The 16,994-nt window shown below is 45.3% G+C and overlaps 1 protein-coding gene across 2 annotated transcripts in view; it reads right to left on the bottom strand.

The window, feature by feature from the left end:
* Positions 1–15,708, bottom strand: part of nectin2 (nectin cell adhesion molecule 2) — a 31,608-nt gene extending 15,900 nt beyond the window's left edge. Inside the window, exons 1-4 of one of the 2 annotated variants that reach the window (XM_012956717.3) lie at positions 15,436–15,708; positions 1,815–2,144; positions 1,097–1,384; positions 504–621 (exon numbers count right to left, since the gene is read on the bottom strand). In XM_012956717.3, the coding sequence (XP_012812171.2) occupies positions 504–621; positions 1,097–1,384; positions 1,815–2,144; positions 15,436–15,475 (776 nt within the window). In that variant the 5' untranslated portion in view covers positions 15,476–15,708. 2 annotated transcript variants of the gene reach the window in all.
* Positions 15,709–16,994: the final 1,286 nt, after the last annotated feature.

Below are 16,994 nucleotides of genomic sequence, written 5' to 3'. Positions count from 1 at the left end.
AGCACAATATATTTATTGGGTACATAAACCCACAGTATAAGGCTGGCAAATGACAGAGGGTTATGGGTTTTGGAAGGAAAAGAAATAAAGGGAAACAAGAAGAGAGGAAATTGCCAGATCGTTAGATCATTATCCTTTTGTTCTTGTTACCTAGGGGACATATCATTAGAAAAAGGATGGATTCTAGGTAACCTGCCTGTTAATGGATAACGTAATAGCAGGCAAAGTTTGCCCAGATCTCGTAACCCATAGCAACCAAGGGGCATTTAGAACAGACTCAAATACAACAATGGAAGCAAACAACTTAATGGTTGCTGTGGGTTTCAAGTCATGGCCAAATGCTGTCTGTTACTTACATTTCATATAAGCTTATACTGCTGCAGGGCTTTGTTTCCCTAGGCCATTATTGTAGCATTTATGAGCTACACTCCTTTTAGACTTATCTTTGTGGTCCTAAAATCCATGCTATGGCAGCACTGGAATCGCACAGTATTTGCACTTACGTTTTCCAGGTGTATACTGTAGGTTGGGGGTTCCCATGAGCATTGCAGGTAAGCGAGGCCCCGAGCCGTTTCAGATACCAGTTGTTATCGTATCCTTCAATAGTGACAATTGGGCTGTCTGCAAGGGAGCAATGGTCAAAAGCTTAAAATCAGATGCCCGAGTAATGCAATAGCACAGGAACAGACAGACAAACAGCATCAAAAAGCATGAAGGAAGCCATGGACACTGCATGTGGAGAATTCGACAGAACTGACTTTGAGAAGTAATGCCAGTGTCGGACTGAAGTATCTAGGGCCCACTGAGCTGCCAACCCAGGGGTCCCACCAACCGAGTCGCAAACCAGCCTCCACCCTGCCTGCACTGTGTACCCTCCTTGGTGCCATGATCAGGGGTGGGGGTGTAGCCCCCAAAGTTTATGCCAGGGAGCAGGTCAGCGATCATTAGCAGTGGGTCACAGACAGGTATTAACTGTGGGACGTGTGCTGAAGCAACAGCCAACATTACAGGATGTAGAATGAGAATATTAAAATACTGAAAGTATAATAACCTTACTGCATGCTTGGCAGCATAGCCAGAACACAAACATACTTACATTGTATGGACAGGGTGATGGGAATCACAGACTCCTTGGAATCGTAGGAAATAATGCAGATGACTTCTTGCTTGTCAGCAGTCCAGGTTGGGACGAGCTTGTAGTTGCTGACCACCGTGTATGTACCATCTGTGTTATTATTCATTGTGGTATCAAAATTGCCTGGGAGTGTTGATCTCCAAGTGATCTGGGATGGAGGCCTGCCATTGGCTGATGCACATTTTGCCACCGGAACCTCTATGTCGCCGGCAATTACAGGAAGAGCTTCAGCTGAGTTTCTTGGTTCAGCTACAGAGGGACAAGCAGGCAGTGAGTATTTAGGGATGCAAAAAAGTTGTATGTACCAAAACAAGACAAAAGACATATCTGTAGGGGGCAGTGTAAATTCCATACCCATGTCCATACATAGGCCAATAAAGCTGCCAACTCATCCCCTCCAAAGTTGGCAGCTTATTGGCTCATGAAAAGGGCCTTCCCTTTAGCTTGCCAAATTTATACCTTTCAAAAAATCTGCCCGATATCTACAGGGCAATTTTAGAAATCTCAGCATAAGCCCTCATTATGATCAAATAGTTGGCCTGAGGGACAAAGGAGATCAGCCCAATTTGTATCAGCTCATGAGCAGCCATGAAAGTGGAAGGAATGTGTTTTTGCCATCTGTACCCACGTCAGCTATCAATGAAAACATCCCCTCAAATCACTGCATTTTTGCACTTACCTTTCACACTGAGATATGTAATGCCCCTACGGTTGCCGCCTGGAAAGGTGGTGACCTCACAGATATAGTTTCCTTCATCAGAAGCCCGCAGCAACTTGATAAGGAGCGTGGCACTGCTTGGGCTGGCAGTCAGATTGAAATCATTCTTGTTCTGCACATGGATGCCAAACTGGGGGCTGTAGGTAGCAAGGTTTGTGCTATCTTTCATCCACATTATCTGAGTCACTTGCATATCAACACCATTGTTGTTAAATGTGCAGGGCAGAGTTATTTGCTGCCCCAAGGTGCCAGTTACCTTCTCGTTGACATTTATCTCCTGTGCCTGCAAAACTGAGGAAAATTGGAGCAATTAGTTAGGGTGAGAGCTGACAACACTTTAAAAACAGCAAAGGGTAAGACTAAAGCTGGCCATACACGTGGCGATCTCACGATGTTTCGTACGACCGTCGGTCGCACGAAACATCGTCAGATCCGCCACACACCATTCAGGGCTGAATCGGCAGGTAAGGAGGTAGAAACAATAGGATTTCTACCTCCTTCTGCCGATTCAGCTCTGAAGGGAGAATTTTGGTCAGGCGCCTTCTATGGCGCCCGATCAAAATTTTCTAACTTGGCCGATCGGCGAGCCGACCGATTTCAGCAGCTTCCTGCGATATCGGTCGGCTCGCTGACATGCCATACACGCACCGATTATCGTACGAAACGAGGTTTCGTACGATAATATCGGTGCGTGTATGGCCACCTTAAGATTATCAACAGCCATTACTATAACTGCTATCCCCTCTCTATACCCACAAAAAGCTGCTATGCAGGGCCCAGCTGTGTGCTGCTGCCCCCACTTGGATCCTGCAGGGCTGGTTAATCCATAGAGATGTATACTGCATGGGTGCTTAGAAACCAGTTCCGCTACTATTTTCGTAGATATGATGAAGAGGTTAGTTCCGAAGGCACGGGATAATCTAAGGGCAATAGGGCACAGCACAATTTGTGCATATCGACTGTGTTCCACTGTCCTAAGAGCTTGCTGAGCAGAGAGGTCGGAGGCTGGGGGTTACAGTAAGGATAGAGAATTGCCAACAGAGAAACCAAGAGCTGAGCACAAAAAAGAAGAAAGGGCAGAGAGCAAAGCGAAGGCAAACAATAAAAAGATTTACAAGGAAAGGCACTTGGAGGACAAAGTGATGGGTATTTAATGTGCATACAGATTGGGAGACCAGAGCCGGGATGTGACAGAAATAAATCACAGTCTGGGACAAGGAGACCTTCCTGAGATGATTCAAGGTGGATACAATAAATCTCACAACGAAGAAGGGCACAGTATGTGTAGCTGTGTGCCAGCGGCTTACAATGTTATGCATAATGCATGGGCACTGTATCAGTGCGAGGGAAACAGCAGATACAATGTGAGCGGCTACGCACTAGAAACAGAGGGGCAATGTATCTAGCTGAGATGCAATGTGTAGAACCACAAACCAGGAGGAGCAATATGCCTGCACATAAAGGGGCAAGAGGGAAGATGTATCAACAGCCAATGAAGAGTTTCCAGTCAAACTGCAGGTCTATCTGCCCTAGGGGGCTTAAGTACTAGATGGGGGCCCCAGTTTGAGTGTAACATGTGGCAAGTATGATATATGCATACTTCTACAGCAATAAAAGGGTAACAGGTTTTCATTGCAATCAGACATCCTAGATTTATAGCTAAAAAGGGATCAATGCATTGTCGCTACTGAACATAATAAAAATCTATGAAACTGGAAATTTCCAACACTGCAGCAAAATGACCACCAAACACCCCTCCAGCAACAGGGAGTTAAATAAGAAGCAATCAAATCTATCCAATCCATCCCATCAGGTTGCACAAAAAATGTATCACCTCAGGGATTAGGTATGGGTAGAAAAAAAGCATTTCCTGGAAGGGAAATAAAATTAGGAACTTTTAAAAAGATACAGTCATAGAAAGAGCAAATTGTATAAAAATAAATACATCTCAAGCCTGCTGCCCCACACACAGCTCCAAATGGGGACACAAAGCCTCCTGTCAGAATAATAAGCGACCACTCATTCGTCATGGCAAGATTAATGATCCTCTGTATCTGCAGGTTCCATGCTTCCATTTGCACCACCGCATCCAAGAGAAACAGAAAGCCGAGTACACAGGCAGATAATATTGTCCAAATTATTAGTATTTATAGTGCCAACATATTCTGCAGAGATTTACAGAGAAGATACAGCATTCCCATTGGCCCCTGCAGCAGGGATGCTTACAATCTGTTGCGTGTTTGGAGTGTGGGATGAAAGTGGGGTACCTGGGAGAACATACACACTACTTGCAGAAAAATGATCTGAAAATGATCCCCAGCGCTTCAATTCTACCCACTCTCCCAAATTGCTTAATCACATATAATTCATATGGATATAACTGTACAATGTTATTGAGGAAGGCATGGCTGGCTTAAAGGTACCCAGTGCTGCTCCTGCTGATAGGCAAGGTAAGAAAGAAGCCTTAGACCGCTCTTTACTGGGCTGAATTTCCAGTTTATTCACTCAAAATATAGCTTTACCAGTGCAGAAAAAGCAAATGGGCTTCATAAATGCCCCTAGTTATAGTGGATAAATGCCCTGCCTTCCCTGTGCCACTGGATTCACTACTTAGACTACCCAAAGTCTTGCCTTCCTATCCACAACTGATGTGGGTTTCTGCAGCAAGTGTTAATAGTTAAACATTCCCCTTTTAGAGGAATCTATAAGAGGAAATGTACACGTCTTCCCCTGCAGAAAGTTAAAAGCACCGTACATCCCATCAATACAACGTTCCCAGCCAGTATTTGTCTGTAGCCCAGCCATTTCCTGATGAATGTAATTGTATCTCCTGTTGTATAAAGGATTCCTCAGCACTGAAACTTCAACAGCAGATTGTGGCCTCTCCACAAGGAAACCTAAAAAAAGCCTTTATTGTTCTGCAGACAAAAGCTCAAAGCCCATAAAAACACTCAAATTCCTCGGCTGTTTCCATGAGATTAAACAGCATCTATAGGCAGCAATCACCTGTAAAGCGTTCGCCCGGCCTGATTTTCCTGTTGGATAATGCTGGAGTCTCACCAACATCACTAGGATACACTGTCAACACACCCTGAGCACTATTGCCACCGTGCAAACAAACGTGCAAGGGAAAAGCCATGGCACAGCTCACTCCATGCACTGAACACGCGAGACCTAATATTAAGTTGCCTTATAGCGCAAGGTACAAACAACAGGTGCTGGCTTTGCATGCACAAATAAACAAAAAGTGCATATTTTCTTCAGCTTTGTCGCACCTTGCACTCCCAAACCAAATATTGAGCATGACGTACATAGTACAGGTATGGGACCCATTATCCAGAATGCTCAGGACCTGGGGTTTTCCGGATAAGGGATCTTTCTGTAATTTGGTAGGAATTCTACCTCCCTCTGCAGATTCAGCCCTGAACGAAGATTTGCTCGGGCGTCTTCAATGGCGCCTAATCAAAGTCTTTTAACCTGGCCAATCAACAAGTCGACCGATATGCGAAGCCTTTTGCGATGTCGGTTGCCTCGTCGAGCCGCCATACACGCACCAAATATCATAACGAAACGAGGTTTCATACATTGTCATCGGTGCATGTATGGCCAATAAGGATTAATTGTATCTTAGTTGGCATAAAGTAGAGGGTATTATTTTATTCACAGAAAAAAAAGAAAATTTTAAAAAATTTGAATTATTTGCTTATAATGGAGTCTATGGGAGATGGCCTTCCCTTTATGGATAAAGGGTTTCCGGATAAGAGATCCCATACCAGTATAACATTACAGGAGTGAGCAGTTAACACCATTTGAAAGCTGGAAAGCCAAAAAAGACCAACTGAAAAGTTAATTAGGATTAACCATTCTATAGCATATTAAAAGTTATCTTAAAGGTGACCCACCCCTTTAACGGCACAGGAATAAACAAAGCAATAAATAAATATACAGTGAGAGAGATTAAGTGCCACATGATGAAAGAAAGAGGAGGAAGGAGCAAACTTCCCCATATAGATAATATGGAAACTAACTGAATCAGTGAAGGAAAATTCCATTTGGAAAAATCATGATTAATTGCCCCTATGGAACAAACTCCCTTTTAGACATTGGAGCAGTGCTGGGTGGATAAGCAAAGCCCAAGGTCACCAGCAGAGAACTAAACTTGGAATTCAGGCATCTGGGCCAGTTTGCACATCGGCACCGAGGTCACTGGTTTGCCCCAAATGTAAATGACTGAGCCCCCGGCTTCCCTGACATTAGCAATTAGCCGTCGCTGGGTGATAGGGTGACACTTGCTGGAGCTGTTGCAGGGAAGCATCAATCTGACCTGGTGACAGCGGTGCCACGGGGCAAATGCCTTCACCAGCAGCTGACTTACTACAGGGCTCACGTGGTCCAGGCTGCTGTCCCACTGGGCACATTCCCTATTTCTAGCCCAGAACATAAGGGAGCGGCAGATCCGGAGCAGATGTTGGCTGAAGCAGCAATTTAAGGAGGGTGGATTGATGGACAATCATACGGCACTGTGTGTGTCTTTCTTCATCTTTTATTTTAAAGGGGAACTACACCAAAAACTGTTACACTAATACAGCCTATTCCCAAGGAGAGAAACGCAAAAGGAGCTCCTTTACCCCACGTATAAAGGTGCAGCATGCTGCCATATCAATCTATCATCCACTGAGCAGGAAGTGAGCAATCCACAAAGAATATGCTGACAAGCAGCAAATAGATCACACTTCTCCTAAATAAGGAAATATTTACAAAGAAGCGAGAGCAGCACAATACATCAAACGCCTGCTGCTTTGTAGCCAAAACACACAAACTCAAGAGCTTGGCTGCTGCTGAACTACAACTTTTCACTGCAGCCATCAGGTGAGGAGGCATGGGGACTGCAGTTGAGCAGTGTCAATAGGTACTCATTGCTTTAGCCTTTATAATGCTCTGCCCAACCACAGAAACCGCAGGCTGCTGGGATGAACAACAGCCGAAACAAGGAGACGCTTCATTAACCACAGGCACTGTCCAAGCCTAATTACTACTAACGATGCACAGACTCACAGGCGCCATCACACCCTGCAACACACGGAACTGTGAGAACATATATAGAGTGGGACAGGGAGATAAGGCCAACTGGACCTTCTGTCCTGCCTTAAAGAGCCACAAATGGAACTTATTCCTTGTCATCTTAGCACTCTGCTTGTTTGGCCCTGAACCCATATTTGGATCCCAAAGTAACCAGCAAGCATCACTGCTGCTTACTTCCCATTGGTTGAAGCGGTCATTCATAATAACACACCACAAGCTGGCAGTTTTGGGTGGCAGTTTTGCTTGTAGGAACCCTCTGCAGTTACCGGACAGCAAACTGGGGCAATTACCTGAATTCTGTCTGGCACAATCTACAAAAAAATGATCCAGGCAGCACAGTGTGGGTAGTAAGCAGCTTTTCAGCACTGTGTTTGCTTGGGGTTCCTCCAGGTACCCTAGTTTCCTCCAACATTCAGGCCGGTTCATTGGCTCCTGATAAAACGGAATCTGGTGTGTGTGTTTGAGAATGGGGCATAAGGAATTAAAATTATCAAATGCGACAAACCTCCATCAGTTGGTGATGTCTACATTGGCCAGCTAAACAGATAATCCGTGCAGGCTTTCAGGATATAAGGGGCCCCTTCATCAGGCTGATTATGCTGACATGAGACACGCCACATGGTGCAGAGCCAGACACGCTAACAAGAGCAGAGCAGGACTAGCGAATCCAGAACACCTTTCATTGCAGGTCAGCTAAGGTTATCTAATCATCTGCCTGAAATGCCACAATCCAACACTGGCGACATATACACCGGCCTGCTGTTAGTAATGAAAGGACAAATCCGCAGCTCTGACAACAGGCTTTGCAGGGGGGAATAGAGACAACATTGAAGCAGAGCTTATCCTTCAGTGCAATAAAAAAAGGCAGGCAGGGAGTCCTCATACCTCTAAATGCAAGAAGAAATGCTCTGGCCGCAAAACCAACTATTTCCCTCATACCTTAACTGCCAGTTTCAAGGGAGAATGATCCCTACACACAGTTATTTATTGTTCTCAGATAAAGTAGCAGTTATAGATATCCTGGTGTCCTAGGCTTTCTTCCCACCATAGAGCTCAAGAGAACAGTATTTATTAGTGACCACAGGGGGTGCTATTATACAGAAACCAAGGCATGCTGTAGCACATCTATAGAACCAGTTACATTACTACAGAGCACCCTGCCAGCCATCGACCACCCAAGTACAAAGGTAAGATAAAACTGGGTATTTATTTAAGGCATTTAATTATAAATGGGAGCCATTAGGCACGGGCCAAACGCTGTTTTCCTTATTCATACAGGAGCCCGGCTCAATAACACTAATCCCATTCCTGCGTAATGCACCGAGACAAGTCCTGAACTGTTTATTGAATTGGCATGCTGGTTTGCATAGAATAACCTATTGCCACATAATGACAGTGCAATAAACAGCTTTGGGGTTTGGCAGCATCACTCGGAGGTCTGTAACACGAGCGCTGTTTGTGTACGTGCGCCCATTGATTTTACCATTTCCAAAGCGCCAACATATCCCCCTGTGCTGACTAACAGGCCAATAATCCAAGTGGGAAGGAGGTCACTTTCTTACTATGAAAACATCCAAGGAGACAAAATAGCTTGTTAATTGTAGCTGGCCAGAATAAAGTTTTATTGTTTTGTATAGTGCAAGCAGTACCACTTGTTTGGCCAGGCTACTAATTGCTTACTGAAATACGGGCCTTAGTAAATAATAGTACTATACTATAGTACTATATACAGCAGGGGAAACTAAAGGCTTTAAATGCAGCTTATGGTCCCCCACATCCCAGTTTAAAGGGGGCCTTTTCTCCTATAAATTGATGGAGTGTCCAAACCAAATTAAGCAGCGCTGGGCACCCTGTTGCACCACTGTACTATGGAGCCATGATACTGCTGCACATATATTCATGCACAGCATCCACTGCCATGATATCTATGGAGCAAAGACCATGGCTCCCATTTGGCTCATTGCACACAGTGATACATATTGTATGAGGCACTGTATAGGGCTCTCTGATGTTGGACCGATATAACCCTTTGTACCCAGGATTCTCTTATGCAATTTCCTTCCACCCTTCTCACTAGGCTCGCATGGAGTCTTATTCACTCATCCCTAAGCGTGCTGCGTTCTTTGTGCAGAGGAGCAATATACACAGATGCTGCTGTATATCGATTCATTCACCTAATGGTTTGACAACTCTGGCACAGTGTTGTGCCAATAACGTGTTATAACGTTACCCAACCTCCTTATAAACACACATCTCGCTCACTCCCTGCTGCGGTGCCCCGGATTGGGTTAATCCCTCCCCTCCCCCCACTGTTTTACCCCCTTCTCTGTCTGTCACTGCAAAGGGGCCGAGATCAAGCGCAACAGAGCGTAAGCCAAGGCAGCAAAATTAGGCACACGCAGAGCTAAAGGATGGCATGGGGCCCGCGATGAGAGCGCCGGGACACACACACAGGGACTGCAGGCTGCAAGAACTAAGGGAAACGAATTGGGGGGGTGAGAGGACTCAAGGGGAGAAATATGAATGACAACAAGACACAATGCACTGTGCATGAAATGGGAATTAGAGAGGCAGGTACTGAGTGATGGTACAGATAGTTTCTCTAATCCAGCATCATTTAAAGGGAAAATACACCATCTATCCTACACACATTATCACAAATTTTGCAGCTCCTTCTCTTGACACAATCTGCTCTTACTCTGCACCCCTGTTTATTAACAATGGCTTCTCAGATGTTGCTGAACTATAACTGTCACCATTTCTAAACATACAGCTAAGCTTTTAAGCATACTGGGAGCAATATATTGGCAACCAAGATTAAGAAATGAGGCTGTACATACTGTCTTGCAGTTACAGCTCTAGCCCCCTGCTTTACAGCCTATGCCAGGGTTGCTGCCCCCAGCACCATCTTGCCATACTACAAATAATGTCCTAAGCGCCAACATATTCCGCAGCGCTGTACAATAAGTGGGTTTCATACATTGGGCAGAGTTAACATATAAAGCAATCAATAACCGATACAAGAGGTGAAGACAGCCATGCCCAAATCAGCTTACAATCTACAAATGATACCTCACTATACATTTGTAGAATACAGTGGCCTGTCTCTACTTTTCCATTGTGGATGGATATTTTTTTCTAGGTTGCAGGACCTTGCCTTTCTACATTCCCTCAATAATGGGCCCTGAGGTCACATCCCAGTAGAACAAGCTCTTCCAAACCGGACCCCACCAACCCCCATCTCGCTGTGTACCGGCGCTTTGTTCCACAGCCTAAAACCACAAACACAAGCTTTCATGGCAAACCAATAGGGCTGCAAAATAAGTTGCCCCTTAGCAGCTCGATCAGGATTTGGAAGCGCGCCCCTGCAATTGTACAAATCGGGCAGCAGCACAATTAGGGAAGAACCGGGAGAAAAAACTGGTGCAGCATGAATGAAAGATAAAAATATGGACAAAATCCAGATGGCAAAATGGGCAAAAGGGTTAGAGATGCTGCCATCTGGGTAGGACCTTGACTCTACCCCCTGCTCTCTTTCAGTCCCACATTATTTTAGAAAAGTTAAGGCTGCCCAACCTGCAGCCCTCGGTTGTTGTTGAACTACAAATGCCAGGGCCCCGGTGCTAGCATTTGTAGTTAACAACAGCTGAAAAGTTAAAGGTTGGAAAGGGGCACTGGCAACTAAAGGGCTGCAGATAGGGACATAGGGCACCACTGTGTTCCAGATGCCATCTTGACCTCCTCTGCAATTACCAAATCTATTTCTACCCCCACCCCATACCTTCTACCCAGTCATGCTTGCCCCCCCTACCCCATGACACGACTGAATCATTGACCCCACTGCCGGCCAGCTCAGCCCTTGAGGTTTACTGATCAGCAGGATTTTCCAGATTTCTCACTATGACACACAACTAACTTGGTTCTGTGGGGAAATATGGGATCTGCTGGTAGATAAGCATAGTAGATAGCATAATTTCAGATATTTAGTGAAAGTTTACAAATTCTTTACTTGGAAGTTACAATGAGCGACCATGGAATAGGAATGCCCAGGGACAGTCAATGAGACACCATTATTGCAGCTCTGCAAGTAACTGTAGTAATGTGACAGCTGTCAGACTGCTGGGAGATATTGCCCTACTATACACAATAACCCACAGCTGCAGCAGCTTTACAGAAATCAGATACATCTAACCACAACCGAGTTTCTTTACTTTGCCTTTGAATAGCTGATGCTCCTTAGCAGGGTCCAGGGTGCCCCCCAGGTCCTTGAAAGAGTGTTCTGCAGCATTTGTGTAGTCTGTGTGTGTGCACTTAAAAAGTACACCCGTAGACAGTGATATTCTGGGATAATGTGCAATTGGTCTTTATGTTTTATGGTTTTTGAATGATTTAGCTTTTTGCTCAGCAGCTATCTGGTTGCTAGGGTCCGAGTCACCCTAGCAACCAGGCAGTTTTTTTGAATACTGAAAGATGAACAGGAGAGGGCCTGCATAAAAAAAAAAAAAAAGTAATAAAAGCAAGGAAGGGCAAATAATTCACAAAAACTATAAATATTAAGACCAATTTAAAGGCTGAGCGAAGAATATGACACCTTAAGGCTGATGGCGGACAAGGTGTAGGGCGGATATTTTCGGCAAGCGGAAAAGCGCTTGCTGAAAATACCGCCCTACGCCTCCTACATGTGCCTGTACCCGAATGAGATACGCTCAGGTGCAGGCACATGTAGCAGAAATACGCATAAAAACCCGAGAGAATGCAAAGTCTCGCATTTTTATGCATATTTTGGCTACATGCGTGCACTTGAGCGTTTTCCATTCATTCGGGTGCAGGCACATGTAGGAGGCGTAGGGCGGTATTTTCAGCAATTGCTTTTCCACTTGCCGAAAATATCCGCCCTACGCCTCGTCTGGCATCAGCCTTAAAGGCGAACTACGCCTTCTATAAGCAGAAATTGGCTGCCATCACAGTCTTATGACCAATGTCCCCTCTAATTCCCTCTTGGCTATGCACACTTGTTAAAATTGTGTGCACATTTTTAAAACAGTATGCCCAGGTCAGGATACAAAATTTGTTGTTTTTACAGAAAATTCTTTGTGCGCACCACAATTTGTTGTGTGCGCTGGCCTCAAAACGTGTGTGCGTGCACAAGCCAACACCTTACAGGGAATATTACTCTTTACATAATCCACTTGCCCTTTATATGTAAAAGCATAAACTCATACTTATGGGAAAAGTCACCTTCCCTACTGGGCAGAGATTTCTGATGGCATCCAACACTATAAGGGTGCCCCATTTGATCTAATCATTGGCCAAGTTCTAGTCGGACCCATTTATACCAGAATATAGGTGGCAAAAATCATTTGCTAACTTGGTCAGACAAGTGCATCTTTGAGTGTGGCCAACTTTAAACTCCGCTGCAGAGCTCATCATGTGCCCATCGCATTACCAGGCATGCAGCATGTGGGATTTTATAGGCCTCCAGTTTCACAGGAATAAAGCTGCTTCTGCCTGCAGCAAAAATCCACTTTGTTTGCCTGTATAAGTTGCCCCCAAATGGCAGATACATTACTACAGCTCATCAGACAAACTTATTTGGATGCAATGTCCAACTATATCTGACTGTACTGCAGCTGCATGACAACCAAGGGGTTAACAGCGACAAGCAGGAGAGGTGATCCAGGCGGCTTTTCAGTCCTGCAAAACTCCTCTCCAACTTCACTTTTGTCTGACAACAAAGAGGGCCAATATTATCCAGTATCGGTGAGAGAGCAGAGAGCGCTGGGGGGTGGGGAAACACAACAGTCTGAAAAGCAGAGCAATTCCCCCCCCAGTTGGGGTGTGACAGTTTGTAAAGTGGGACTCTAACCTTCGATCCCTCTTTCTACTATACAATAACCTCCCCCCTCCTAATGCCAGCCAGGCCTCACCTCCCCCATCTAATTATTACACATGCATTCCCAGGATTCCTCAACTAACTCATCACAGGCTAGCCCGCACTCACTGCCAGTCGGGAGACAGGTCAATAGAGAAATGGGGCGACTGGTGGGGCAAGGAACTGTACAGTGGGGAGGCAGGGCATCACAGAACTGGTTAAATAAGAAAGTAGTTAATAAGTGCAACTGGGAGTGTTCCGACTGTGCACACAAAGTTGTGGACTGAGTTGCACAGAACTTTCCAGCATGGTTTATATGCACCCATAATGGGATGGAGAATACTGAGCTGCATAATATGCATTTTCTACTGTCTGCTCGCTAGTGACTGGGTCCTTGTAGGGCCCAAAATCCAGCCCTGAATCACAATATAAAGGGAGTAGAGTCAGTGTTGGCTTTAGGTTACCATATGGGCAGGCAGCTGAATGGTCATTATCCTTCTGTACAAGGCCAGTGCCATATTGCTGGCGTCTGACTGTTTTGCCTGCTAAGCTAAGAACCAAAACAAGATGGCCAAAACTACTAAAATCTACCCTAAACACGAAAACCACAAATATTTGCAAAAATAAAACCTGTTCTGTGCAATCAGGTTTTTTTGCACTTCCCACAAAGAAGCCCCAGGGACATAGAGAGATAAAAGCCCACTGGCTGATTTCCACGTCATGAAACTCAGGGGTGGCTTCTCATTGCCTCATATGTTACAACAGGTGTATAATAAATTTATAATAAGCAAGTTTCAGTGAGTCATGTGACATGTGTATCACCAAGCACCAGTTACAACGGATAACATCTCTAAGCACTGTTTATACAGATATCTCACAGGTATTTAGAAATACATACAAGGAAGTAAAGAGTATTAAAATTACAAGCTCATAGAGAAGTACAAAAGATCAATAAACATAAAATGTCACTGTCCAAAAGAGCTTAAAGTCTACTGCAAGGACAGACAGATGCTGCTCCACAGATGTTATACATATACACACAACCTCTCCCATCCACCCAAGAGGAGCCAACATATACAGAAAAACAGGGTGTGGCCATAAAGGGGTTAATTTAATATAGATCTACATCTAACGCTGGATGAGATCATTGGGATTCTCTGGCTCAAGCTTATTCTACCCACAGGCCCCTGGCATCCATAGGTAGGGCATACACAGTCATATTGTACACATGGACCTCCAGCTATTATTAAACCGAAACTCCATAACCCCCCCCCCCCCCCCTCTAAAGCAAAAGCAAATTAGAAAATGAAGGCTGTTGAAGTTCAATACAAGCTCAAGTGCCAAGAGTTGAAGGAGATTTTTCTTTGCATTCTAGCAGAAATGTCCACCCTGAAACAACCCCCGCCAGCCAATGCAGGGAGTTACTATTCAACACTATTGGCAGGTTTGACAGCCCAAATATTGAGAATGAAACTCTCACCGGCAGGGAGAGAGGGTGTATTACCTATAGAAGGACAGGGGTCCCAACTACATGGGGACCCAAGACCCACAAAATTGGCACAACTATACAATCTGGATAGAGAAAGGCTGTTAAAGGTTGGGGGGTGATAAGTAAAGGGACTGAGCATAATGTGCACTGGGGCCCCAGGGCATTTACTTACCCCACCAGGCACAAGACCTGTTACCTATAGCATTAGCTCCTTTTACTACACACTTTTCCCTTCAATGTAAATTAGAGCAGAACATACTGGGCCTTTATTCCCCATATTTCTGAATGTGTGTACTGTATAGCATAGATGGGCATGCTAGGAAGCAGCAATACTACTCATCTTTGCCATATTCGGATGAATGGCTGGGGTGAATAATACATTGTAATGATGGCTGGGGTGAATAATACAGAGTAATGATGGCTGGGGGTGAATAATACATTGTAATGATGGCTGGGGGTGAATAATACAGTGTAATGATGGTTCTTTTGGGCAGGGCCCTCTTCACCTCTTGTATCGGTTACTGGTTGCTTTATATGTTACTCTGTATGTCCAATGTATGTAACCCACTTATTGTACAGCGCTGCGGAATATGTTGGCGCTTTATAAATAAATGTTAATGTAATGTAATGTAATGAATAATACAGTGTAATGATGGCTGGGGGTGAATAATACAGTGTAATGATGGCTGGGGGTGAATAATACAGTGTAATGATGGCTGGGGGTGAATAATACACAGTGTAATGAATGGCTGGGGGTGAATAATACAGTGTAATGATGGCTGGGGGCGAATAATACATAATGTAGGGTACAGGAGGGCACCTTACATATGGGGGGATGTGGGGCAAATAGAGGAGTGGGAGAATATGGGGGTGGGGGCGCTAGTGAGCAGCTGACAAGGTCACTATTGCCCAGCCCAGGTTGCTATGTAATGTTGATCCAGGTGAGTATCCGCACACCGATGCGGAAAGGGCAGGGCACGGGAGAGGCCATATTGCACAGCTGCTGGGTGTTCAGACACCAGTTGATCCGCTGGGAATGTCAGTGAGTTAATAGAAGAGGAGAGGGAGCCGGGCACCCTATAGCACCCCATGGGATGAGTGAGGGGCTAGTAGCGCAGAGGCACAAGGCTGGCACCTACCTGGGCACAGCAGCAACAGTACAGAGCAAAGGCGATACATCCTGCGGCTCCAATTAGCAACCTTCCCTCTCAGTTGGGCTCCCTCCTTCTCTAGCTCGGTTCCCGGGGGGCCCTTGCGTCTCAGCGGCAGTACTGCGGGCACCCAAGCCTCCTATCCCGGTATGTGTTGCTCCGCTCCGTGCCCCACACACACACTGGCTCCGTGCCCCACACACACACACTGGCTCCGTGCCCCACACACACACACTGACTCCGCTCCCTTCTCTCCCGACTCCCAGCCCCTATCTCTGGTTTCGATCTTCCAGCTGGTGACATCACTCCCTCATTAGCATGCTGGGCCCCGCCCACCGTTCACCTGTTCCAGCAGGATTAACTCTTTCATGGCCTGGGGCAGCCCTACCCACGCTTACACTAAAGAGATGGGGGAGGTTAGGGCAACGTGAGGTGAATGGAAATCAGGGATATTACTAAATAGGCGATACGCTTGGCGCAGTAGCCTGGAGATAGCGACTGGCATTGTTGTTTCGTTAGTGCGCCTGTTACTGCATTTAAAGCTGAGGAAAGACTAGCCTGGAACATGAATTATGTAAAATGCCGCTATGCACACAGTGTAAATATGATTTAGTTTGTAAAGCTCGGCATTGATGGAGAAACTGCACAGATCATATATATATATATATGTATATACACACACAATGTGAGCTTACAATCTAAAACTGAGGGAAATATAGGAGATAAGAAGAAACCAAATGCCCCCCTCCCCCACCTGTGGGACATGGCACTATAATGAAATCCCACTAATAATAATCTGATCAATATGACAGTATTACCTCAAGCAGTGAAAGCGACACATTAGAGGTGGAGTGCACACCTTTCACCATGGGACCCTCATTCTGGAAGATCCAGTATAAATAAGGGGTAACGCCTTGATCCCTAAATATCAGAGTCTGCAGTTACTGTGTGTCCCATACCAATACAGTCACAAGCACCCACTCAAATAAACACTTTTGAACCCTGTTGCTGCAAAAAAATGTAGAAATCTATATATGTTAATGGAGTCTCATATCTTAAATATAGACAGACCCTTTAATTCTCCCTGTGGGGCAGTCAGTCAGCACGAGCCGAGCTGATCAGTGATCAATACTAGACGTATGGATAATGGCACATCCAGTAATCAGCTGAGGATTAGTCCAGATGAGAAGTCTACACAGGGGAGGACAGTGACATTTTTGTTTGGGGAGGCTACGAGTGAAAGGTTTTCCACTAAAGAAATTAAATATGAGTGTATAGCTGTTGGGGTTTTTTAGGGAGGCTATGAGTTCCTGAAGGTGGCCATACACATATCTTATCAGCCCATGTATGGGGCTCACAGATGTCCCTGTCCAACAGATATCTGAACAAAAATCAGGCAGATGCCAATCGGGCAGGTTTAAAAATCCCATCAGGGTGAGGAACGCATTGGCTCATTAATGCCGTCCTTACCCAGTGTCTTGCATCACCTCAAGGTGGGCACATCGGGGAAAGAAAGTGGGCACATGGATGAGATTGGCCATGGGAAA

The sequence above is a fragment of the Xenopus tropicalis genome, chromosome 7 (genome assembly GCF_000004195.4).
Source record: "Xenopus tropicalis strain Nigerian chromosome 7, UCB_Xtro_10.0, whole genome shotgun sequence".
In the NCBI taxonomy this organism is placed as follows: Eukaryota; Metazoa; Chordata; class Amphibia; order Anura; family Pipidae; genus Xenopus; species Xenopus tropicalis.
This window is presented reverse-complemented; position numbering and strand designations above follow the sequence as displayed.